We start from the raw sequence: 26,933 nt of genomic DNA on the forward strand, positions 1-26,933 counted from the left end.
CAGCACTGGTCTGTGTGTTTCTTTTTCTCCCCCCAAGAACTTTTTATCTACGGGAAGGGGAAAGAGGTCGGGGCATTGAGCACTGAGGATCAAGGAGGAAATTATCCACAAAGGGGAGGGGGTGAGGAGGGTAGGAGAGCGTTAAGGTCAGAACTGAAGCTTCGAGACTGGGGAGGCTCCCATTCTCCCTCCTCCAGCTCTCTGAAACCACCCTTTACTCCACGGACACGGGAGAGTTAAGCCAATAAACACGTAAGCGCCGCTCCCTCCCCAATCGGCAAGATGCCTCTCCGGCTCTTGGCTGCATCCACAGCTTGCAACACTCGGCATCTTTTCTGGAGGCACCTCCTTCAGCGGTTGCAGATGGCATCCGGCTGCGGGCTCCGGGCTTGCAATTGACTCTCCCCCTTGCCCACCTCGGGTCCACGGACGCACCTCTCCCTTCCCCTCCTCCCCTCGCGCTCCTGGGTCTGAGCCCAGCTCCGGATCGCCGGGTGCAGAAAGCAGTCGCGGCGGCCGAGGCTGAGCTGTAGGGCGCTAGCTCCCGGATTTAGGGGAGAAGCGCCCTCCGGGAGAGCCGATCCCCAGCTGCCTCCAGCGCCGCCCATATTTTGTAGCCCAAACCGGGGGCTCCACAGACTTCCCTCCCCGGGCGCCACCATGCTGGACCCTTCGTCCAGCGAAGAGGAGTCGGATGAGATCGTGGAGGAGGAGAGCGGCAAGGAGGTGCTCGGCTCGGCAGCGCCCGGCACGCGCCTGTCCCCCAGCCGCACCAGCGAGGGCTCCGGCGGCGGCGCCGGGCTGGGGGGCGGCGGCGGCACCGGCGCCGGGGCCGGAGTGGGTGCCGGCGGCGGCGGGGGCAGCGGCGCAAGCAGCGGCGGCGGGGCCGGGGGGCTGCAACCCAGCAGCCGCGCCGGGGGCGGCCGGCCCTCCAGCCCCAGCCCGTCGGTGGTGAGCGAGAAGGAGAAGGAGGAATTGGAGCGGCTGCAGAAGGAGGAGGAGGAGAGGAAGAAGAGGCTGCAGCTCTATGTGTTCGTGATGCGCTGCATCGCCTACCCCTTCAACGCCAAGCAGCCCACCGACATGGCTCGCCGGCAGCAGAAGGTAAAGATGCCGGGGAGGCCCCGGCGGCCGCTCCGGGACGTGGCCGGGCGGGCGGGGCGAACAATGGGAGCTGGCGGCACACCAGGCGTGGAGCAGGAGCAGGTGGAGACCGCGCCCAGCGCCAGGGGCTGCGAGGCCCCCTCTCCACGGCTCGGACCCGGGAGAGGGGCGGGGGGCGCAGTGCCGGGCTCCGGGCCTCCCTGCGAACGCGGGAATACGAGCCTGGCAGGTCCGGCTCAAAGGTCCGGGAGGCTCTGGGAGTGACTTGCAGTCTGCGGCGCCCACAGGCCTTACTAGCTTGCACAGCTCCTGGCACTTTCCAGCGTCGAGCGGCTGCACTCAGCTCTGGGCCCGCCCTCCTCCGCGTGTGCTTGCGGGGTGGGGGCACCCGGCAGGTGGGGGCGCCGGTGTGGAGCGCAAAGAGCGCCTCGGAGCAGCGCTGGTCTCACCCAAGCTGAGAGCCACCGACAGGCCGGGCGGGAGAAAGCACGCCCGGACCGCGAAGCTTCCAAACTCACTGCAAAGGGCACCTTCCTCCCTCGCCGGGGTCAGCTAACCACTGACCTGGGTCACCTAAGGGTCCTGGGGCACCGCTTTCCTTGGGCCCGGACTCCCTCCAGTACCCACTCTCCTTCCTCACTGACCCCACAGCAGGGCTATCCCCTCTGATCCTTCTGCCTGGGTCTGGCCTTCTACCTTCCTCTCTTTGACCCTCCTTTCTTTCCAAGGTGACTTCGCCGCCACCTTCTGGTTCAGCGAGGCCCTCAAAGGCCTGCCACTGCTGGCTCAATAAAGTGCAGCTGCAAAAAAGCCTCGCAATTATAAGCATCAGACGCTTTTTGTGTCTGAGACTGAGGCGGCTGCGGACCGCCTTTGATGTGAAAACAAGCGCCTATTTCTATCAGCTATTTCTCCAGCCTGAGAAAGGAGCGGGGCGGCGACTGCTGGATGTGGGGCGTTGGCGCGGGACCGGAAGGGAAGGAGTCGGTACTCGGGTGAAGTCAGCGAAGAAAGTCAAAATCTGTTGTCTTCTAAGCGAATGTGCAGCGCTTGAGCTATCAGAAAAGCGAGTGAAGGCCCCATGGGCGGTGTGTGAAGCCAACTCTAACCCCACCGGGGTTGTGAGACTAATTGCTTAAAATAGTGAATTTTCTGGTTGGTGCCAGTCAAAACTGAATTTTATGTTGCTATAGTAAAGACTGGGGTTTTCCTGCATTAATCCACCCTTATCGTGAGTGAGCACAGATTTTCTGTTTGTTTTGCTTTATATATGTACACACATCAGCCAGCATTGATCATTTATTTCAGCTATTACCAGCTTGGCTATCACTTTTACTAAAAATAAAACTCATTTCCTGGTTGAGAAAAAGCAAGTCAGCTCCGGCCTCCATTCTCCACTCCTGCCCCCATCAGTAGCCCCTTGCCTTTTCAGCCCGTATTTTGGAGTACCATAGAGCAAAGGTATACTCAGAACAGTAAAAGTTTTTTGGGTATTCTTTTAACATTGGGTGCTGGGTCCACACACATGGCCGATATTTCAGGTTTCAGCTTGAAATTATTTTGTCTTTATCGCAGGGGAAATTCCATCTTTAAAATCTATCCCGTTAATAAGACCACCATCCAAAAATGTCCTAGTTCTTTGGCAATGAAAACTGTTGTGATTTAAAGAAAAAATAACAAACAAACTTCCCTTTATCAGTCAAAAGACTCTAGAGCTCTGTCATTTAAATAGACACTTGCAACCAGCACTAGAATGCAAGAAATCCATTGTCACAAGGGAGCCAGTTTTCTAAACTACCTTCAGCTACCTGAGAAAGATTATCAGGAGGCTAAATTTTTCTGGTCTGTTTGTAAATTTTGTCTGAATCCATTCAAAGATGTGCTTTTGATGGGCAAATGGGTTTTGTTTTTACACATGACCTTATGTGTAAATCCACAGGACAGATTGATAACACTAACGTGGTCAAACTACTTTTAGTTATTGTAGCAGAACCAAACTTTTTCATTGCTATATCTAAAAGTTTCTAGTGTTTTTCTGAAATAGGGTGTTTTTCTACTTTTCTCATAAAGAGCTTGGAACTTTTTCTTTAAAAAAAAAAAAAGAGCCATCACTAAAAGTAACTAAAAAGTTTGCATGTCACTGTCGTAAAATTTAAAGCCAACAAATAAGATTAATGAACTAAAATTAGTCTTAGAGCAATATGAACAGGTTGTAAACTAAACATGAGTCTGATGTAGGCCGGAAATAAATGAACTAGAAAAAGCTATACAAAATGATGTAGAGAAAAAGAAAAGAGTGGCATGGCAGGAGAGAAAGAAAACTGCCTCTGAAAAAAAGAATTACTGAACTGGCACAAAGAAGAGGTCATATTGTCAAATCACCACACTGTGTGTCTTCAACTTAGACCACATCATATGTCAATTATATCTCAGTAAAGCTGGGGCTAAGACATAAGGACATAATACTGCACAGGATACACATTATGAAACCAAATAGTCTATATGCATAATACTGGCAACCATTTGTCAAGTACCTACTATGTGCAAGGCACTTCACTTAGATCACTTTTTTTAAATAGACTTTATTTTTAGAAGTTTTAGATTTACTAAAAAATTGAGAAAATAGTACAGAAAATTCCCATATACCCCTCACTGAGTTTTCTCCCAGCATTGATATCTTACTGTAATATGGTACGTCTGCTACAATTAAAAAAACCCCATAATGATACATTATTACTAATTAAAATATATAGTTTTTTCAGATTTCCTTAGTTTTTACCCAAATTCATTATTCTGTGCTTTTAATCATTTTAATTTCTCCTAATAACCCTAACAATGTAGGAATTACCATCCTCATTTTTAGAAGAGAAAACTGAGATTCAGAGAGGTTTTGCATTTTGTAAAGAGTGAAGATTGAGGCGTGGGCATTCTGATCCCAAACCCTGAATTTTTAATAGGCAATACTGGCCAGAAATATACTAAAGTGAAAAACAGAACCCTAAGATCCTTACAACGTGTCAAGTGTAGTACTTCTTAACCAGCATTATTTTATTTGCATTGAGAGGAAGCTACACCTCTTCCTTAGGGCACCTATAAAATACACTGGTCCTTTCTGGTCCTGTGGGGCTGATGTTCCAAGGACCCCAGTGGATGCCTGAAACTGTAGATAGTACCAAACCCTAAATGTGCTATGTTTTCCCTATACATACATACCTATGATAAAATTTAATTTATATATTAGGCACAATAAGAGATTGACAGCAATAAATAATAATAAAGTAGAACAGTTTAACAAGGCACTACAATAAAAGTTATATAAATGGATTTAGGGTCATTATTAAGTAAAATAAATGTTACTTGTACACAAACATTGCTAACATGACTGCCAATTTGCTAACTACATGGCTACTAAATGACTAAAGGAGAGTAGCATGCAGTGTTGATATGCTGGACAGAGTTGGTTGATTCACCTCCTAGGTGGGATGGACATGGGGTGGCATGAGATTTCATCATGCTACTCTAAAAGGTACCTAATTTAAAACTTAGGAATTATTTATTTCTGGGATTTTCCATTTAATATTTTTGGATCATGATGGACTACCAGTAACTGAAACCATGCATAAAGGGGAACTGCTGCAGTCAACACAGGCAAAATGTACATTTAGGTACTAACCTCATAAACAGTATGAAGGAAGGAGGTGGGCTGTTAGGTGATCATTGTGAGCACCAGACTGTTGTCAGTCTTTCTATATGGTTCAAGCTGAAAGCAAAAGTAGTATTTTAGCTCAGGATAGCAACTGGAAAGGAGCAGAGGGTGAAGATGTCATTGCTGAATAATTCTGATAACTATTTTGGTTTCATTTTACTGGGAAAAAGAGTGCCTGGCCATTCCAACAATTTTCCCCTTTAAAATGAGACTTTAAACAGACTATGTGAAAACATAGTTTATCATTTATATTTTTCTTATACTACTGTGCATCTAAATATAATGTACTTGTAATGATAATTTTGACCAAAATAAAAATCTGGTCATCCCACTGTCATGAGGTATGTGTCATCAGCTCATAAATGACAATGTGAGAACAGTTCTGTGCTTTTTATTTTTCTTTTTGTCAGAATGGTAGCGTGAATACCTAGAAGTTGGCATGGCAAAGCTACGCCATATGTTTCTAAATTATGTAGTAATGGTGATGGGTGGCTACCGCATGTGAACTAGCTACTTATAGATGTTACTGAGGGAATGTAAAAGCAGGCATTGTAAACACGTATGCGATATTTAGATTGGCATAACCAAATATGAAAAAGTGGCTAGGAATTATTTATAAAGCCTGGATTACTAATGTCCAAAATGAATACTGTGTGCATGAATAGGTTTGTGTAAATGTGTGCCTATGTGTATACATTTGTATATGATGAGGGAAAGGAGCAATCCTAAAATTGTGTCTGTCCCATATGAACTCCTATTTCATTCAGGAGATCTTTAGACCAATGAGTTGTAAATGCAAGCAACTCACTTCCATGTAATTCAGCTTATATGCTGCCATGAAAATATGGCTAACACTGAGTCACTGTTAGCCATAGAAATTGTCTTTATTCATTTACTTATTTGCCTTTGTTAGATAGTAATGACTCAAAAGCCTATACCTTTCATAAATTTAAGATCTACTGCTAGATAACTATGTATTTATATGAGTGTTCATATTTTAAATCAATACTAGTGATTCATCCATTCGTCTATATTTTGAGGCATTTGGGTTAGCTCTACTACTCAAAATTCTTAAGGGTTGCTTTGTCAGTCCAATATATGACTTGCATTTCAGAAAACAAATATTTTAACCTTTGAAAGAGCTACATGGTTATTAAACAAGATTCCTTTTAAAAGGATTGTATGTTTATCTCTTTATCAAAGAAAAACGCATTCTTTAAGTATGCTTTTTTGGCACCACCATCCCACACACCTCCTTGGTGCAGTGGGCAGGAACCATCACACACTGGGACTGGCAGAGACATCCTGAAGATGTGAAACGTGGAAGATGTAATAACAGAGGTTCTTGCCTCATTACACACTTGAAATAGACTTATGCTTCTCTGAAAATGGACTGAAGAACAAAAGAAATTAAGTATTTCATCCCAGAACTGTACTGTTTCAATTGGTAAAAGTCAAATGATTCAAAGATTTTTCCCCTACAAAAGCAAATTTAATATACAATAACAGTTTATAGATTAAAATATAATCAGTATTTTTTATTTGGGACCAGATGTCTACACAACTTAAGCTGAAATGATCAGGAGAGTTCTACTAACTTAGAACTAAGATTATTTATTTTTAAAAAATATTTTTATAATTTTATTTTTAGAGACAGGGGAAGGAAGGGAGTGAGGGAAACATTGATGTGTGAGGGAAACATCAATTGGTTGCTTCTTGCAAACCCTAACTGGGGAACCTAGCCCCCAGCCTAGGCATATGCCCTGACTGGGAATCAAACCAGTGACCTTTCTGTTTGTGGCATGAGGCCCAACTCACTGAACTATACCAGTAAGAGCATAACTAGGTTTTAAATAAGTGTTAGTTACTTTTTGCACCAAGCATTCTCCAGGCTTGGTGGCTGAATCAGAAGATACCTGTGAGATATGAACCTGAATTTGGGAGCTATATTCTAGCTTGGAAATTAACATTTATACATGTAAAATAAGTTGAGAATAAGAAAGTGTTTAAATATAAGATGATGATTAAAATGCAATCATCTGGAGAGAGTGTGTATACATGCACACACACAGGATGGATTTAATATGAAAAATATTCATTGAGGAAGTTACTGTATTTTTAGGACTATAAGATGCACCAGACCATAAGATGCACCTAGGTTTTAGAGGAGGAAAATGGGAAAAAAATTTTGAAGCAAAAAAGGTGGTAAAATCTTTAATAACCTGTGACCCTGCTCTACGACTGCCCCCCCCCCCAGCAAGCCAGGTAAGCTATATCTGGACTATAAGACACACCCCCATCTTCCTTCCAAATTTGGGGGGAAAATGTGTCTTATAGTCTGAAGAACACCATAGATCTTAAAGAATTTCTATGACTTATAAGCATAAAGAAAGACAGATGTTTCAGTCTGGAGAAATAGCAGAAATATGAAAGAAGTCATTGCTTGTGTGGTACTAGTAGTTTGATTCTTTTGGTTTCAAGTGGCAGAAACCCTAACTCAGGTGGTTAAATCAATAAGAAAATAATGGGAAGGGGACAGATTTATTAATTCATGCAATTGAAAAATCCAGTAAAGAGGTGACTGCATTAATGGCTGCATCTAGGAATTCAAATTACTTCCTCAACAGAATGAAAGAAGCTGGCTGATGATGGAAAAGGTTGTATATTAAAACCTGTGTTTGAGTTCAATCTCTACAACTCGATTGTAGGCAAGTCATCTGTCTCAGTGGTCATTTGACATATGGAGATAGGGAATAGGGAAGTTTGACATTCTCCAATGTTCCCTCTCAATATAATAGTTGATTGTTTTTTTTCTGGACAATAAGATTTCTTATTACCAAGACTTACAATTTCATTCAAACTAGTATTTGGTATGTGTTTACACTACAAAATAAAGCAGTGTTTTCAAAGAATCTGAGGTGGTTCGAAGTGAAGTTATAGTTCACTTTATCCAATACCTGAATTTTCAGACAAGGAGGTAGATCATAAGAGGCTATAAGACTACAGACTACAAAAGAGGTTGTAAGCTATGCCCTGTGGGCTGAAAGTGACCCACGAAGAAATCTGTGTTTTTTACAGTGAATTTTTCAATTTATAAAGTTAGTTCTTGGAATTTAAAACTATTCAGATATTTCACCTTAAAAAATCTGCATTTCTGGCTACTCTTACAATCAGAAGATGTCGCAAAGCTAGGCCTAATATTTTACAAGTTTGCAAATAGCAATAGAAAGAAGACTACCAAGCCATCACTCAAATAATGAATTATTAATTGCTTTTAATTAAAACTATGCTTGTTCTAAGAGGGAAACCATATGTATGTGTATATAGATAGTAGGACTATCTGGTTCTTGCCAACACCATCTCTTCTTGCCACTGACGCAGTTACCGATGGCCTAACCTTGGCCCCTATAAGGCATCCAGACCCCCCCTCATAATTTAGAACTCTATGTTCCGTGTTTCTGGCAACAGTTTCCATATTAGGATCAGATGTATCATTTCTGCAGAATTAGAGGGCTTATGATCAGAGTTACTTTGTTATTTTTTCATTTGTCAGTCCAAGCATATAATAGAATTACTTCTCTGTCATTAGCAGGCAAAGAAAGGACAATGAAGTTAGTCAATGGTTTGAAATTTGGTCATTATTTTTGACAGATGATGGACAGTAAAGAACAGTAATTAAGAGCATAGACTCTGAAACTTGAGTCTACAAACAAACCCAAGCAATCGCCTGGGCTTGCTTTTTGGCTATACCCCTAACTGGCTGTGTGATACTGGACCACTTACTTAACATCTCTGAGACTCAGTTTACTCATCAACTAAATGGGCATAATAGTGGTATCTTCATCATCGGGTACTTGTGAAAATTATGTAAGACAATACAGTAAAGCTCCTAAAGTAATGCCTGGCATGTGGTGTTACATCTTATTGCTAAGTTGGTATGTACAATGTTTTATTTTTATTGGTGAACGACTTAAAAGTTAGTATGTGTGAAGTACTGACCATAGCAAGCCTTGTTTTTATTGTTATTATCATTGCAATCATCATAATTAGTGACATGATAAACAGACCTAGAAGGCAGTGGTAATGATTACAGTATTGTCTCTAAAACAGATGAGGTGGGAGGTACAATGTATCTCTAATCCTCTTTTGTTGAGGCACTTCACTAACTCTGGTTCAAATTCCTGGTCAGTTTTGTGCCCTGGTGGCTATGTGACCTTGGAAATGTTATCTAATCTCTTTAAGTCTTGGATTCCCCATTTGTAAATTGGAGGAAATAATATTGAGAATTACAAGATAAAAAGCATGATAAATACTTAACAAATTCTTAATATGGGGCAAATATTATCAGTAACAGTTAAAATAGTATTCTTGCATTTTTGTCCACCAAATGACCCTTGCTATTTTATACTATAATACCTTTTCTCATGCTGTTTCTTGTTTTTAGAACATCTTTCTCACCTTTTTCCACCTTATTTGCTCTTATGTGTCCTTTAATTAACTCAGGCGTTATCTCCTTCAAGAAATCTTACCCAAAACTTTATATTGAGCTGAATGCCCTCATTAACTCCCTAGTCTATGCCCATGTTACCTCCTGCACATTATATTTAAATATATTTCTGTGTGGGTGCATCTCTCCTACTAGACTGTAAGAACCACAAAGACAGAAACCACGCTTTACTCTTTTTTGAGTCCTCATCTCCTCAAATAGTACCTGGCACAAAGTAGGTGCTTGTAAACAACCTGATGGTTTAAATTCTGCATTGATGCTTTACTTCCCAACTTTTGAGATTCTAGGAGAGGAAGTGAAGTAGTCTTAAATACAGTCTGACTCTATTATAGAAACAGAACATCATAACTTTTTTAAAAAAGCTTCTCAGTAGGAAACATGAAAGGTAAACTACCAAATGATTTCACAATTATTTATGTTGCAGAAACATGCCATCAATCATTTCCCAACTTAGCTTGTTTATACCAACAACTGATAAATTTCTAGATTGATTACAAAGTCTTCTTTTATTTTATATTCTTTTTTACTTTTCAAAGAAATTGTTATTCAGTTACAGTTGTCCCCGTTTTCCCCCCATTACTTGCCCCAACTCTACCCACCCCCAGATCCCACATTTAATCCTCCCCCATTTTTCTTTGTCCATGGATCCTTTATACATGTTCCTTGACAACCCTTCTCCTTTTTCCTGTTACCCCCTTCTCCTTTTGTTACTCTCAGTTTGTTCTTTATTTCCATATCTCTGATTCTATTTTGCTCACTCATTTTTCTTGTTTATTAGGTTCCACTTATAGGTGAGATCATAGGGTATTTGTCTTTCAGCATATGGCTTATTTAAAAACCATAGAAATTATTAATTCCTTGCAGTGGTTGAATCCCAGGTGAGTTTGAATCACTACAGTGAATGTTTAAGTGGCCAACGTTAAGTTAGAAAGAACCAAGATGAGAATGGAATCTCTATATTGGACGTATTTTCCTTAGGATGTTTTATTTGATTTAGCTCTTTATGAAAAAAAAAAAAGAATAGACAGTCAACAATATTATGGTAAAAGTTAGGTGTTTAAAATATTATCAGTCTCAATGTTGCCCAAGTTATAGAATAGAACCTATAAGTTCTATATATGTAGACATAAATAAATATGCTTCTTTTCTCTAATTTTATTCTCTTATGGGATTTTGATACTTTATCTCTTATTATAAGCTATTTTTACATTGGAAGTCTTTTATGAGTGTAGTCAGGATACATATAAATAATAACTGAAGCACTATTGTATATTGGATAGAGTAATAAGAATACAATGGGTATGAAATATCTATAAAAAAGTAAAACCACTTAGAAGGATTTTTCTGATTCTTTTAACTAGTCAAAGGGAAAATTGCCTTTGCTAAGTCATTTCTTTCATTTTAAGAAGCAGAGAAAACACTGAGAAGCTTAGAAATAAAGTACATTATCAAACCCCCAAGTGTTCCATGCTTCTAGCTACTATTCTAAAATTGAGAGATGTGCAGTAAACCTGTGTTCATAATGATAATGAACCTCATCATGGTAATTGATAATGTATTATACAACAGCCTATGGGAGGAGAATATCAATCGGTCATGTGGTGTTTTCTGGGAGCACTCCAGTGCAGTAGGAAAGTTGTGAGACACATACTTTGAAGTTAACTAGTAAAAGCCATTCTTAAGTGTTCCAGGGCACATGCTCAGTTACCAACCCTCCAGGGACTACAGTGCTTTCACAGAGACAATAGGATTTTGGCAAACATGTAGACTGGTACAGAGAATCTACTGTGCCACTTAGGAAAGCAAAGAATAAACATTGAAAATTCTTGCAAATAATTATGCCTTCTGTTGCCCATGCAAGAAAAACAGCCTTTTGGTGTGATGATAGGCATAGAGTTGTTTAAGCAAATGAGTTAAAACATATCTTGAACATCTACTTTGGCAATTTTTCTGACAAGTACAGCAACTGTTGTCTATAAGGCAGAGTGTCATAACATACTGTGTTCAAAACATTTCTTGGGGGCTCTTCCATATTCAATTTTTGTTTCTTACACATCATCAGACAATATTGTTTTGAGCCACTTATATATACAAGAAACTCACTAAATCCTGTAGACAAAATCTGCAGAGACATTTTAGACAGCCTTCCTGATATCCCAAAACCTACCAATCTGATTGAGAAGTTGAGGTGCATCAACTTAAAACATACCTGAGACTGTAATGCAGGACGTGATGAGTATCTATCTGAATCTTAAATATTGGTGTTTTTCAGGTCTCCATCCTTGGCTTTTGTTATGGGTTGTTTGTGTTCCCCCCAAATCCATATGTCTAAGTCCTAACGGCCAATACTTCAGAATGTGACCTTATATGGAAATACATTCTTTGCAGATGTAATTAGTTAAAGAGGAGATTGTCAGGGTGGACCCTAATCCATTATGACTGGTGGCCTTATTGAATAGGGAAATTTGGACATTGAGATGCACACAGAGAGAATGCCATGTGAGAAAGAAGGCAGACATTGGGATGATGCTCCCACAAGCTATGGACACCAAAGACTCAGCAAAGCACCAGGAGCTAAGGGAGAGGTATGGAATATATTCTTCTTCACAGCCCTCAGAAGGAATCAACCCTGCCTACACATGGATCTTTTATTTCTAGACTCCAGAACTGTAAGAAAATAAATTGCTGTTGTTAACGCCACCTCATTTGTGGCAGTTTGTTTCAACAGCCATGGTAAACCAATATAACCCTCTTTTCATCTCTGTACTATCTCTCAAAAAACTTACCACTAAATAATGGCTGTAGCTGCTAACACTTCTACATTCTCATTCTCACATTACCATCTCCAGGATAGGCCTCTCATGGGATCTCAAACCCATACACCTAGTCATTTACATAAGTGCTGCTGAAGGTGTGATCTCAGATTCCTCCAAGTAAGTGAACACTTTGTCATGGATCCACAAGAAGGTAGGGAACTTCCATTCAAATGCAAATCAACTTACTGCGTACTTCAAGAAAGTCTTGCTACAAAAAATTATCAGTTGAATTGAACAGCTTAGTGATGAAGTTGATGTAATTTCCAATACTAGAATTTGATCTTGGTGAAGACCAATAAAACTCAGTTCACACATGGAACAGTTCTGTAGAATGGGAAGAGCATAGACCTCTGACTCCTCCCCTACAATGACCTCCGACTACTCAACAATAGAATTTCTTACCAAGACTACTACCTCTTCTATTTTCTAACTCAGTGAAGACAAACTTATTGTCTTATGGTTGTGCTGCTACCATTTAGCAAAGACAGAAGTGCAAAACTCCTTTACTGTTGCTCATCATCACCCCAAAGGGTACACATGTCCTGTCGATGTTCCTGCTCAGAAAATTTTCATCTTTCTCCTCTTTTTCATCTTTACCACTGGCGCCCTGCTTTGGGTCCTTATTATTTCTTACACAGACTGTTGTGATAACCTTCTATCTTTGTCTGCCTCCTCTATTGCCTATGTTCCATTTGTCTTCCAGACTGATAATTCTGAAGCAAAAATCCAATCATGACCTTTCCCTGCTCAGAGTTCCGATGTAGCTTTTTATTGCATACACAGGATAAATTCTAAACTCATTTTCACAGCATAACTGTATCCTACCTCACAATCCAACCTCAACTCCTGCAATTCTGCACATACCTTCAGCTTCAGCCCATTAAACCACTTAATGACCCTGCACTGTTGCATACACTTTAGTGTCTCAGTTTTTGCACACATTATTTCTCCCTCTTGAAAAGCCCTTCCTACCTTGCCTCCCATCACTCCCCTAGAAAGAAAATGGCACCCAGTCATTATAAACAATAGGAGTAAATAATGAGTACTAGATATTTACTCATATATTTATTCTATAAATAACTATAATTTATTTATTCTATAAATATCTCATTTAATCCTTACAGTAATTCTATAGGATAGGTTACTAATCATCTCAGTGCTACATATAAGAACAAACAAATAAACAAGCAAATGTAAAAAACAAGAGGAAAAGAAGTTAAACTCGAATTGGTCATACATTTAGTTAGTGGTAGAGCTGGGTTGGGGCCCAGGCAGTCTCTCCAGCACTCTTAACCACGTGCTATATTTACTACACAAGAGCATTGAGTACATTTACTTCATTGTATAACTGCTTCTTTTTCCTGACTTTACAGAGATGTTTTCATTTAGTATTTCCTGGTGCCTGGTAGATAGCCTATACACCTAATAGGTGCTCAAAAATAGTTGGTGCATGAATTCATGATTGTTGAATTCATGATTGCTTAGAGAATAAGGATTCCTTGCCATTTATAGTATGTTCTCTAAGTTGATCTCATTTTTTCTTTAAAACAACCTATTTGAATAGTTGGGGCATGAACTCTAAAATTTCATTTTGTAACAGGCAAAAGTGAGTGGGATTTAGAGAGGCTCCACTGGCTGGACAGAACTACCAAACTTTTACCTGGGCCTCCAGAATACATGTGAGGACTCCCTACTGTGTGGGAGCCCTGCAGGGGCTTAATGTGAATCAGGCTCAGATTCACACTAAATATGGCCAGACCACTGCAGACTTTTGAAGGTCATAGTGACTAATACTTTCAGAAGATCTACCTCAGCTCACAGCAAACATATTAAAATGTACCTCACATCTCACCTCCATTATTTTTTGGAACCTAATCAACAAAAGAAAAAAGCAAGCAAAATATAACCAGAGACATTGAAATTAAGAACAATCTGACACTAATCAGAGGGGAGGTGGGAGGGGGTAATGGGGGTAAGGGTTTTTAGGAACAACTATAAATGACAGATGGACAAAACCAAAGGGGGGCAGTAGCAATGGAGGGTGGTGGGTTTGGCTGGGGTGGTGGGAGAGTGGTTGGGGGAAATGTAGACAACTGTAGTTCAACAAGAATAAAATAATTTTAAAAATTGGAAAGATTTTTTCCCCATATTTGTAAACTATTCATCTATATAACTTGTCTAATAAATGACTGTGATTTTTTTCAGGAATCATGGTATAGCTACAGAAATCCTTGCAAATTGAAAAAATTCTCACCAATTGTTTTCAATGTCAGAGATATCTTATGAGCACTAAATTTAACAATTAGTGAAGTCCACATATATTTAGAAGTCATTTCATTGGACATTTAGTATTGTAATTTTCCAATTTTAGTTTTTCATTTGGGAGACAATACATTTTATTTTATTTTATTTATTTTATTTGAAAGTGTTTTTAAAATAATCTTATATTTTATGAAGCACATTTACATATATTCATGTCTTTTTAAGTATATTTTATTGATTATACTATTACAGTTGTCCCATTGTTTTTCTCCATTTTATCCCTTGTCTGCCCTGCATCCCCCCACCCTCCAGTACTTCCCCCGCCCCTTAGTTTATGTCCATGGGTTATACATACAAGTTCTTTGGCTTCCCTATTTTCTATACTATTCTTAATCTCCCCCTGTATGTTTTATGCCTATCAGCTCCCTGTGCCTTTTCCCCCTCACCTACCCCCTCTTCCTCTCCACTGATAATTCTGCATATAATCTCCATTTTTGTGATTTTGTTCCTATTTTAGTTGTTTGCTTAGTTTTTGTTTCTTTCTTTTAGGTTCAGTTGTTGATAGTTATGAGTCTGCTGTCATTTTATTCTTCATAGTTTTTTTATCTTCTTCTATTTTTTAAATACGTACCTTTAACATTTCATATAAGGGCTTGGTAACAATGAACTCTTTTAACTTGACCTTATCTGAGAAGCACTTTATCTGCCCTTCCATTCTAAATGATAGCTTTGCTGGATAGAGTAATCTTGGATGTAGGTCCTTGCCTTTCACGACTTCAAATACCCTTTCCAGCCCCTTCTTGCCCGTAAAGTTTCTTTTGAGAAATCAGATGATAGTCTTATGGGAACTCCTTTGTAGGTAACTGTCTCCTTTTCTCTCTCTGATTTTGAGATTTTCTCTGTATCTTTGATATTAAGTAACTTAATTATGATGTACCTTGGTGTGTTCTTCCTTGGATCCAAATTCTTTGGGACTCTCTGAGCTTCCTGGACTTCCTATAAATCTATTTCCTTCACCACACTGAGGGAGTTTTCCTTCATTATTTTTCCAATAAGTTTTCAATTTCTTGCTCTTCCTCTTCTTCTCCAGTGGCACCCCTATGATTCAGATGTTGGAGTGCTTAGAGTTGTTCCAGAGGTTCCTAAGCCTCTCCTCATTTTTTTGAATTCTTGTTATTTCATTCTGTCCTGGTTAGATGTTTATTCTTCATTTTTTCCAAATCAATTTGAGTCCCTGTTTTTTCCTCCACTATTGGTTCCCTGTATAATTTTCCTTTATTTAATTTTTTATAGCCTTCATTTCTTCCTTCATTTTGTGACCAAGCTCAGTCATTTATGTGAGCATCCTAATTGCCAGTGTTTTGAACTCTGCATCAGATAGGTTGTCTATCTCCTCATTGCTTAACCCTTTTTCTGGTGTCTTTATTTGTTCTTTTATTTGGGCCATATTTCTTTGTCTTGATGTACCTGTTATGTTGTAAGGGGCTGGTGCCTTAGGTATTCACCCGAGCTGGGCAACCCTCTTTGTTGCCTTGTGGCACTGTCTATTGGGGAGGGGTCAGAGAGGGAACAATGCTGCTTGCTTGTTCTCTTCCAGCCCCACTTTCCAACCACTCTCCTGTGAGACTGAGAGTTTCTCCTGCTGTCTCAACTCCCACAGTACTTTACAGCTAGAGGTTTTGAGTCTTTAGTTTCCAAGTCAGCTAGCCCTGCCTCATCCGCGTGGTCTGCTGCTTTGCTGTGGGTCCTCTCTGCCTGGCTGCCTGTCTCCACTCCCCATACTAGTCTAGATAAATGTTTCTTTAACTCCTTGGTTGTCAGAGTTCCATGCAATTTGAATTTCTGGAAGTTCTGGTTGTTTATTGTTTTTAAATTGGTTGTTATCCTTCTTTTGGTTGTGTAAGGAAACGAAGCATTTCTACTTATACCTCCATCTTGGCTGGAACTTTTGAAAGGGTCACATTTTATTTTTTATTAAGTATTTTATTGTTATTCTATTACTATTGTCCTAATTTTCCCTCTTGGCCCTCTTCTGCCCACTCTACCCCACCTTCCACTCCCACAGTCATTCCCACTCTGTTGTCCCCATCCATGGGTCATTCATTAATGTCCCTTGACCTAGTCCCTTCCCCTTATTTCCACCCTTGCCACCCTCACTCTCCCCTCTGGTCACTGTCTGTCTATCCCTTGTTTCCATGCCTCTGGTTCTATTTTGCTCATTAGTATACTTTGTTCATTAGGTTCCTCTTATAGGTGAGATTGTATGGTATTTGTCTTTCACCACCTGGCTTATTTCACTTAGCATAATATCCTCCAGTTCCATACATGCTGTCACAAAAGGTAGGAGTAGATTTTGAATATTTTTAGGGTCCTGGAAGTTTTATGTCATTGGTTAACATGCCTCTGTTGCTTAAGCCTTTAACCGGGCTTTATGGAAGAAGTGGTATTTGAATTAAGCCTCAGACTGACTGAGAAGATCAAAGAATGAGGATGTAAAATATTTTGAGGAGAATAAAGATACTTTCAAGTATTTATAGCTGAGATCACCCAAAGCAAGTTTGAGGAACTCAGAACAAATACAATTGTATAACGTTACAATACTGGAGATAAATGAGAACAGAAGTCAGTTCATGATTGTGGTTGCCCTTGAACACCAAAGTAAAGGGGCTGGGTGGAAAATGTGGAGGACTTTATCTTGGTAGGCAATGGAGAACAGTGGAAGAATTCAGAGCAGAGCAATGACATGACCAGGGTAGTGTTTGGAGATTGAGCTAATTGAATTGAGTGGAGAGTATGGAGAAGAGAGAGTAAGACAAAGTGTAAATTTCTCCATAATTTAAAAAGGGGTCACAAATTATCCTTGAATGTTTTATCCAGCATATGAGGGCAACTTTGCTGCAAAGTTCCCCCATCTGCCATGGATGAAAGTGAAACTACCAAGACATGATCTGCTTGGGGAGGAGAGGTGGCCAGTCTCTCGAGGGAGAAAGACCAAGAGCCCCCTCCTCAACTGCTTTTATTGGGTTGTAATACACAAGAATACAGGTAAAGCTCATTAATCAATGTCAGGTGGCAAGGATCAAACCGTAGATAACATTTAAAAGAAATCTGAGGGCTTAGTCTGAGTCAGTGTCTGTCAGGTAAGGGAGTTACAGAAACTTTGGGAAACATACTCATTTCCTGCTTGGATCCTTATGATATGAATGAAAGCACTCTTAGCAAAGCCGGCTTCACAGGACTTTAGGAACTCTTTCTTATGCCCAATCACCCCGGATCTCGCTGTAGCCGGCAAGGGGCTGTACCGCCTTCCCCATCACAGGTTTTTGGGCTCAAGTGGATTAGAGCCAGGAAGCACTTCTCCTAGACAGAAATGGGGACTCGGGCTATGTCAGAATAGCTAGGGGGTGAGGGTCCATCACTCCCTCTTTGTTGCAGCCCCCAAAGTCCTTCCTTGAGGGCCTCCCAAGTGATCATATCTGGCTTAGGTTGCCCCTCCTCTGAGGGGTCTTACCCATCATAGACTAACCGACCAAGCATTAGGGGCAGAGGATGAAGCAGAAGCAGCATTGGTGCCAGAGACAAGCTTTGTCTCCTTAGTGGCTCATATTCCGGAGGTCGCTCACTCATCATTAGCCATGGGGGGCAGTTACAACTCCTGAAACCAAGCAGTGCGGTTCCCAACACCAGCACAGGTAATCTTTATAGTTTTGTGGGCAAAATTTGTGGAAAACCTCAGAAAATTAATGCCTATGTGTAATAGTGTCTTGAACTACTAGTTCAAAAGCATTTTCATTAGAACAATTGTTGATTCTAATTGTCAATTATTTTTGTTTTTAGAGTAATTTTAACGTATTTGTTATAATGTGTGAGGTATGAATGTTTCTCTTCTTATAAATTTTAAAAATGCAAATCAAGGTGCCTGCCCTCTAAATTATATTTAATTTCAATGACCAATATTATGATATCTTCCTGTTTAGGTACAAAAACACTCCTGCATAACATTGTGAAGAACATAATGTCTCTTGGACAAATATTATAGAGCTAGACATGGTATAATTTCAGAAATGGTATATGTCATTCCACTTTAGGTTTCAGCTGACCTAGAGGATTCAGATGAAGCTTAATCTGGGCCCCAAGGGTAATAAGCCTCACAGTAAGCCCAGGTTTACATCGAGCTCACAGGAGGACAGAAGAGGGAGCCTGGTTTGTGGTATAGGTAAGGAATCTGAAAAGAAAATTTCAAGGTGTGCATAACCAGGCTAGAAGAGAATCTTGGACTTGTCCTAACTACCATATGAATTCATCTTAAAAACTGACCTAGGTTTGCATAAACATCCAGAGGATTGGGTACTTTTAGCCTCCCTTCCCTTCCTCACTCCTCAAGTAGGAAAATTTTGATCTTAGTGATAAAACTTGAGAAAAGTTATTGGGTCACATTTATTAGAGGTAAGAGTCATTTACATGAAAAGGGAAATATAAGGTTCCCAATAGCCTCCGTTTTCACACATTCTTAAATACTATCATCCTTTTTCTGTCTTTCATCTGTTAGAGATAGTTAAGATTTAGATGTGGGCACTCAGATAGAGAAAGGTTATATGGTCCAGCCCAGTCTCCCAAAATTTTAGTAATAAAGAGGGATTTTATTTTCTATTTGTGGTTGCTATCTCTGTGTATTGCTTTTCAGAGAAGATAAGTGACTTTAACATAGATTCAGGTGTTTCTGAGTCAGCATTACACCATCTTTAAGGCATTAGAACACCATCTGAATTACTGGAGGTCCACAGCTTACTGGAAGAGGTAGCACTGCAGCTGAAGAATAGGTTGTATTTGAATATGGGTGGCAGAATGGGTACTCTAGGGACAGCATGAACAAAGACACAGAGGCCATGGAAAGCTAAAACATAAAGCATTTACAAGACATGAGATTAGAAACCAGGTAGTGGTAAACATTGAACTGCTACTAGACTCACATTTGTCTTTTATTTAGGCAGTCAGCAGCCTTTGAAAATGGCCTGTACTGCTGGATAGGCCCAGTAGAAGTACCACAAAACTGAGCAATAGGGCCTATCAAAGATAATGCAGCCATCTGGGTGATTGTCAAACTGGGTGATGTTTGGGGGTTGGGAAAAGAGTAATTGGTTTTGACCTTGTCTTGAAATGGTGTTTTCCCATAAGGCACTTGGAGGTTTCAAACTTTCCCAAGAATATTGTGAACATAAGCAAAATATCTTATCTGCAGAGAACATGCTATGCTTTGGCATTTCTGCATGGCCAGGTTAGAAACAACTTCTGAGTTTTGACAATGACCCCACATTATTTGCCAGCCTTCCTGTTTGCCTGGCAATGGAGAAAAAAAGGATTTCTTTCTATTTTCCACAGGCAGCCTATGTACTGCCGTGTATTATGATTCAGCATTATAGACCTTCAAAGTGAACAGACACTGGTTAGGATTTGTACGTGCTGTAACTAATCAGAAGTACCTTCCACACCCTCCCCCGAAAGCAATAGTTCTAAACCATTGTGAATCTGTCAGTCCAAAGAGCTTTTTACATTTTCTCTCCATTTCTATGTCCTGAGAGCTCGAAAGCTGTCTTTTAGTCAATATTCAATTAGGATTTGAGTTGGAAGGCTATGTTAAGCTCTCACAGAGAAGTATAATGTAGACATTTGGTCTCACCTCCATTTGCCTGTGTGCAGAAAACAAGCCATCCTTTTTCACTAAAAAAGTGTATGTCTGCTCCAACATTTCCTTCTCCATTCACAGTAGGAACTCTGCATTTCTGTTTTGTGTATTCATCCAAATGCTTTCTTGCAATGCTCTCTTTAATCAGTATCCTTTGACATATTCTCTTGTTTTTAACACAATCTATTACTCAATATTATCTTTGTCATTGAGCTGTGGCTTCAGAAACAAAAATAATTTACACCTAGGATTTAACAAAGATTTCCTACAAGTATGATAGCAACAAAGATATTTAGAAAATACACTTGTTTTTTTAAAAAATTCATTTAAATTAAATTTACCTCCTTACTTGAAATGCCATATATTTGGGGCCACAGCAAGATGAGACATTTATGTTAAGTTAGATGAAAATTTGTATTTGTTCCATGACCTCAGATTTATATAAGCAACACATATCATTCAAGTGATGTGCATAATCCCCAAAATTATACAGAAAATTTACTTGAATGTCCAGCTAATTGAGATGATTCTAGTGAAACTTTGTTTTATCTTGTACACTTAAGAAAAAGCCCTGTATATCCTATTTTTAGTGGACAGTACCAGTTATCTACCTGTTAGTCACAACCCACTCCCAAACAGAGTTACAGTCTTTCAGGTAATTTTTCTGCATTCCCAATTTTAGAAATAGATGGATATTAGTCCAAGCCAATCAGCACATGGCACTATACTGAAAATACATTTGCTTCATGGGCAACCATGTGAGCTAAGTTGATTCAACCAGACTGAAGACTTGTATTTCACCCTTGGGAGAAAAGGTTTACTCCTTCTCTCCTGATGGTCATACCAAGGAAGCATGTGCCATCATTGCTACTGGCAGCCATCTTAGAACCATGAGGAGACCCAGTTTGGGCTGAAGATGAGGTCGAAGACAGTGATGTAATTGAGATTGAGAAATTATTTGAGTTTCTGGTGACAGTATTGAGCCACAACAGTTAAGCTAGGCTTGGAGTTCACCTTTCATCTGGACTTCAAGTAATGTAGTACAACTTTCTTTACTTACATTAAAAATTAGTCTATCTCATGCTCTTCAAAATAGAAATTCTGGAACTTAACTACGTAATTTATTACACATATTGAGATTCAGACATAAGTAGAAATAAAATCCTATTTACAATGTAAGAAGTAAAAAACAGAATTCTTTCTTTCTAACTCCATAATTTGGCCAAAAAAGTTTGTTGATTAATTATGAATCATGTTTTAGCACAAGGTTATCTTTTATTACAATTAAAAGTATAAGGTGAATTCAATGAAATATTCTTCGTACTGTATATTGCTTACAGAAAAAATATTTTGAATGTTTTAAAAAATATTTTAAATATTTTTGTAAATAATATAAAATGTTTATTTTGGAAAAAGTAGGTAATATGGAAACATGTAAAGTATTTTAGAATTAAAAGTAATACCTAAATCTTACCATTCAAAAATATTAACTCTACACATAAAATATATTTATATTATCTTTATGGATATATATATACATATATATGGTATATATGTATGATATATATGACACATATATGGACATATAGAAAGAAAGTGAGAGATTACATATACTTTTATATAAAAGTGATAATTCTATATGTATTGTTTTACAACATGCTTTTATGCACAAAAAGAATTTGTTTCATGTCAGTATAAACATAAAAAATATATAAGCCTTCTAAATAGCTTGTAGCAATCCAGTATCTGGATGTACTATAATTTAACCAGTTGTCTGTTGATTTCTGTTTCTTACCACTGTATGAATTCTATAATAAGCATTTTTGTATACATATCTTAGTACACATCTACAAATGTATATGTCCTCAACTATAAAAAGTATGTTCATTTAAAATTTTATTTCCCGATTTCCACAGCATCTCTCAATAGTTACACTTCCACTAGTGGGGCATGAGACTATTTCTACATAATTTCTTTAAAAGATTTTATTTATTTATTCTTAGAAAGAAGGGAAGGGAGGGAGAAAGAGAGGGGAAACATCAATATGTGGTTGCCTCTTGAGTGCCTTTCCTGGGGGCCTGGCCCACAACCCAGACATGTGCCCTGACTGGGAATCTAACCAGTGACCCTTTGTTTCTCAGGCCACCACTGAGCTACACCAGCTGGGGCTGGTTCCATATATTAAACCTAGATATTTTTTTTCAACTTTGTCAACCTGTTAGATGACTTTAAAATTTTGTATTGCATTTCCTTTTTACATGTTTATTACCTCTTTTGATTTCTTCTTTTACAAATTTCTTGTTACTTCCCATCCTTTTTTCTGTTTATTATTTGTTTTTAAGAGTAAGTTCTATTTTAATGGTATCAACATTTGGTCATCGTGTACAATTTATATTAGTCATTTGTTGTTGGACCTTTTTTCTGTTTATTTGTTATGTTGTTGGCATACTTATGTTTACCTGAAATTTTTTTTTTAGAAATTTTTTTTGAGAAAGTTGTTTTTTTTTTCTTTAAGATTTTATTTATTTATTTTTGGAAAGGAAGGGAAGGAGAGAAACATTAATGTGTGGTTGCCTCTCATGAGTCCCCTGCCAGGAACTGGACTACAACCCAGGCATGTGCCCTGACTGGGAATCGAACCACAATTGTGTGGTTCACAGGCCCGCGCTCAATCCACTGAGCTATGCCAGCCAGGGCCTGAAATTTTTTTTTTTAATGTAGTGAAAGCTATCCATTTTCCTCCTTTCTGGCTTCTGGATTTCATGCAGTGAAATACCTTTTGCACTCAAAGATTATAAAACTGTTCATATATACTCGTACTATTTTTATGGTTTCATGTTTACCTTTAGATTTTTGACTTATTTGAAATTTATAATGATGCAATGAATACAGTATTAAAGCAGCTTACTTTTCTTTACAACAACTGCTCAGTTGTCTCAGCATCATAGATTAAATAATCTATTTTCTCTCCAATTATGTTAAATGTATCCTTATCAAATATGCTAAATTCTTATTAATATTTGGTTTTATTTTCAAGTTCTATGTAGAAAGCCATTAATCTAAATTTCCCTTACTGCTCCAAAACTATTAGGATTTCATTACTGTACTTATTGATAAGTTTTAGGATATTTTAAGACAGAAGTTTTTTTTATCACCTTTCTTCAGATTATCCCTGATTCTTCTTGCATTTTTTATTCTTTGGGATAAAATTTTTTTATGATTCTGTCAGTGTTTTTTTAAGTGTTTTATTTATTTATTTTTAAAGAGAGAGGAAGAGAGAGAGAGAAACATCAATGTGTAGTTGCCTCTCACACACCCCTTACAAGGGACCTGGCCTGCAACCCAGGCATGTGCCCTGACTAGGAATTGAACTGGCGACCCTTTGGTTTACAACCCTGTGCTCAATCCACTGAGCCACACCAACCAGGGCTGATTCTCTCAGTTTTAAATTAAAGACTATTTGTATTTTGATTGAAATTCTGTTGCCTCTATGGATTAATACAGGGAAAGCTGACATCTTTATGACATTTATGACTAATCCTAAGAACTAAGAATATCTGTTTGATATTATTAATTCAGATATTTTTATGTGTCCACTTATTTTTGTACATTTTCAACATGTATGCCCTAAATACTTATTGTTAAATTTATTTCTACATAAACTATAACATTACTACCTGAGTGCCCTTAACTAATTCCCTGCATCAACATGAACTAAACTCAACATTCTCTTTGCAAAGCGCCAGTGCTCAGGGCTAATGGGCTACTCTCTAATATATTTGGGCACTTCTCCCTGTACCAGCTGAGACATATGGTCATCAAGTATAAGTGTGCTTCCCAAACCTGTTTAAATTAGTTTCAGCAGGTATTGTAATTCCATAATTTAGTTAAATATTATATAACTTAATAAGACACAATTGTGAAAGCAAAAAAATGTGTTTATGTTAAGCAAATTAACTGCTTTGAGAAGATTCAGTTACATCCTAAACTGTCTTATTTTGTAGCTGGGCAAAACAATAGTAAAATATTTGTGTAAAAGTCATAAAAATTTTTAAATTCTTTGGTTAAATTACTTTGCAATTTTTAAGAATATTTACTCCTCTTTAACAAAATTAAAATAGAAAATTATAGACTATGTACTATGGGTGTTAATGGGGTTGTAGAGCTTTACTCAGTGAATCTATACGTAATGACAACGTTTTAACCCTACATCAAAAATCAGCAAATAAGTAATGATAAATTTTAAGGGAAATTAGATATTTATTACCTTATGTGTTAAGATTCTCTACTTCTGGGAGTTTTATCTGAAGAAACCTGCAATACTACTTAGAAAGAATATATGTACCCCTATGTTCATTGCAGCATTATTTCCAATACCTGAGATTTGGAAGCAGCTCAAGTGTGCATCAGTAGATGAGTGGGTAAAACAACTATGGTAGAGGTTTTTGAAAATGGTGGAGGAGTAAGTGGAAGCTACACTAACCTCTCCCCAGGACCAATCTCGACCTATAATTAAATCGCAGAGAAATCATCCTGAATAACCAACTGAACAATAGCTGCAGAGAAGCCTTGTAATCAAGGACAGACAGAAGAAACCACTTCAGCACAATAAGACTGGCAGGCAGTACAGAGGAGGCTCAAGAGGAATGGCTGGGCTCCCACAGGTGGCAGCTACAATTCTGGAGGGATACTTCAGCAACCAGGGTGATTCCCACTGAGAAGTGTGGGGTCTAACCCAGAAGCTGGGCTCCATAGCCTACAGCACCAGAGCTAGAAAAGAACCCAGATAATATCCAGCTTGGAAAAACAGCAGGATTTTTGTCTGCCAGGGAGAAATGGTTGGAGATGCAGGAAGCCTCTTAAACAACCAATGCAAAAACTTTCATTTGATGCCGCTTACCCTGGGCTCAGGCAGAGGGAGGACAAGAAACTCTTCAGGAGAGTCTGAGGTTACTGGCTCTGAGGAGAGAAATGAAGAAATAGCCACCAGGACCCCTGGTCACTCCCAATACTGAAGGAGTCAGCTGTCTCCACCAGAGTACTCCCCTCCAAGTAGCATCAGGTTGAGGGAAAGCAATAGACCCACCCACAGAAATTATTGTGCCCCACCCTGAGGAGCTTAAGCTCCACTACTGATCACAGCTTGATTAGTTTAACAAACTGATCAGTCTAGTGATTGATTAGTTTCATAACTAAGGAGGAAACACAAAGAAGCAGCCAAAATGGGAAGATAAAGAAAAAGACACCAAATGAAAGAACAAGAGAATTCTCCAAAAGAAGAACTAGATGAAATGAAGGCAAGCAATGTATTAGATAAAGAGATTAGAGTAATGACTATAAGGATATTCAACAGCATGAAAAAAAAAACCAGAGAAATCATTAAAAAGTTCCAGGGAAAAATAAAGAATGAAATATCTGAAATAAATAATACAATGGAAGGTATCAACAGTAACTTTGATGAAGCAGTGGATTGCATCAGTGATGGAAGACAAGGTAGAAAAAAATTACCCAGGCAGAGCCAAAAAGAAAAAAATATTTAAAAAAATTAGGAGAGCTTAAGAAACATTTTGGACAAGATGAAGTGTAACAACATCTGCATCATGGGAATATCAGAAAGAGAAGAGAGCGAGCATGGGATCAAGAACCTATTTGAAGAAATAATGACAGAACTTCCCTAATCTAGTGAAGGAAAAAGACACACAAATCCAGGAAGCTCAGGGAGTCCCAAAAAAGTTGGACCCAAAGAAGCCTATACTGAGACACATTATAATTAAAATGACAAGGTAACGACAAAGAGGGGATTCTACAAGCCACAAGAGAAAAGCAGGTAGTTACCTACAAGGGAGCCCTAATTAGACTGTCATCTGATTACTCAATAGAAACATTTCAGACCATAAGGGAATGGGGTGAAATATTCAAAGTGATGGAAAGCAAGGACCTACAACCAAGACTACTTTACCCAGCAAGGCTATCATTTAAAATTTAGGCAAAATATAGAGCTTCCCAGATGAGAAAAACTAAAGGAGTTTGTTAACACCAAACTAGTACTGCAACAAATGTTAAAGGGCTTGCTTTAAGAAGAAGAAGAAGAAAAAAAAAGAGAAAGAAAAGAAACACAGAGGAAAACAGTCTTAACAATAAAATGGTACTACATACTTATCTATTAATAATCACCTTAAATGTAAATGGCTTAAAGCATGCAACCAAAAGATACAGATTAGCTGAATGGATAAGGAAACAAGACCCATATATATGCTGCCTCAAAGGGACTCATCTCAGACCAAAAGATGCACACAGACAAAACATAAAGGGATGAAAAAAGATATTTCATGCAAACGGAAAAGCAAAAAAAAAAACCAGTACTTATATCCAACAAAATAGACTTTAAAACCTAGGCTGTAGTAAGAGACAAAGGACACTACATAATGATGAAGGGAACAATCCAACAAGAGGATATAACCCTAGTAAACATTTATGCATCCATTGTAGGAGCACCTAAATATGTGAAGAAAATTTGGAGGACAGAAAGGAAAGATCAACAGAAATACAGCCATAGTTTGATAGTTTAACACTCCACTGGGTTGAATAGATAGATCTTCCAGATAGAAAATCAACAAGGAGACAGTGACCTTGAAACAACACACTAGATAAAATAGATTTAATTGATATCTTCAGAGCATTTCCCCCCAAAGCATCAGAATATGCATACTTTTCTATTGCACATGGAACATTTTCTAGGACAGACCACATCTATCCTAGACGCAAAACAAGTCTCAATAAATTTAAGAAGATTAAAATCACATCAAGCATTTTCTCTGACAACAATGCTATGAAACTAGAAATCAATCAAAAGAA

At 38.7% G+C, this 26,933-nt stretch overlaps 1 protein-coding gene across 2 annotated transcripts in view; it reads left to right on the plus strand.

The window, feature by feature from the left end:
• Window positions 1-297: 297 nt before the first annotated feature.
• CADPS (calcium dependent secretion activator) overlaps window positions 298-26,933 on the plus strand; it is a 452,323-nt gene continuing 425,687 nt past the window's right edge. For both annotated transcript variants that reach the window (XM_053668933.1, XM_053668932.1), the window contains exon 1: window positions 298-1,104. In XM_053668933.1, coding sequence (XP_053524908.1) covers window positions 661-1,104 — 444 coding nt within the window. In that variant the 5' untranslated portion in view covers window positions 298-660. The remainder of the gene's footprint in view (window positions 1,105-26,933) is intronic.

This window comes from Artibeus jamaicensis, unplaced genomic scaffold, assembly GCF_021234435.1.
Source record: "Artibeus jamaicensis isolate MK-2021 breed Jamaican fruit bat unplaced genomic scaffold, CSHL_Jam_final contig_519, whole genome shotgun sequence".
NCBI lineage: Eukaryota > Metazoa > Chordata > Mammalia > Chiroptera > Phyllostomidae > Artibeus > Artibeus jamaicensis.